General features: G+C 71.5%; 1 protein-coding gene across 1 annotated transcript in view; it reads left to right on the top strand.

Annotated features, from left to right (window-relative positions):
* Positions 1-3: 3 nt before the first annotated feature.
* The window catches only part of SLC4A1 (solute carrier family 4 (anion exchanger), member 1 (Diego blood group)), a gene marked incomplete at both ends in the record, with an annotated part of 3,887 nt that continues 3,532 nt past the window's right edge, over positions 4-358 (top strand). The window contains 2 exons of the mRNA XM_010182910.1: positions 4-241; positions 282-349. Coding sequence (XP_010181212.1) covers positions 4-241; positions 282-349 — 306 coding nt within the window. The remainder of the gene's footprint in view (positions 242-281; positions 350-358) is intronic.

Raw genomic sequence — 358 nt, 5'->3', positions numbered from 1 at the left:
TGTCCCCGGGCCACCCCGCAGGTCTTTCGCCGGGACGCGTACCTGGCCGAGGGCCGCCAGGACCTGCTGCGGGGCGTGGAGGACTTCCTGGAGGCCAGCATCGTGCTGCCTCCCACCGAGACCCCCAACGAGCAGCTCCTCCGCAGCCTGGTGCCACTGCAGCACCAGCTGCTCCGCCGCCGCTACCAGCCCCCCGAGGGACCCCCCGTGGGATCCCCCATCCTCATGACCCTTTCCTTGCGTGTAATGTCCCCTCCATGGCCACTCGCTGTTGTCCCCAGGGCTGGAGGAGCCGGCGCCGGAGGACGACGACCCCCTGCGCAGGACCAAGCGTCCTTTCGGGGGCCTGGTGCGGGGC

This window comes from Mesitornis unicolor, unplaced genomic scaffold (assembly GCF_000695765.1).
Source record: "Mesitornis unicolor isolate BGI_N332 unplaced genomic scaffold, ASM69576v1 scaffold27544, whole genome shotgun sequence".
In the NCBI taxonomy this organism is placed as follows: Eukaryota; Metazoa; Chordata; class Aves; order Mesitornithiformes; family Mesitornithidae; genus Mesitornis; species Mesitornis unicolor.
Note: the sequence above shows the minus strand (reverse complement) of the source record. Positions and strands in the feature narration are given on the sequence as shown.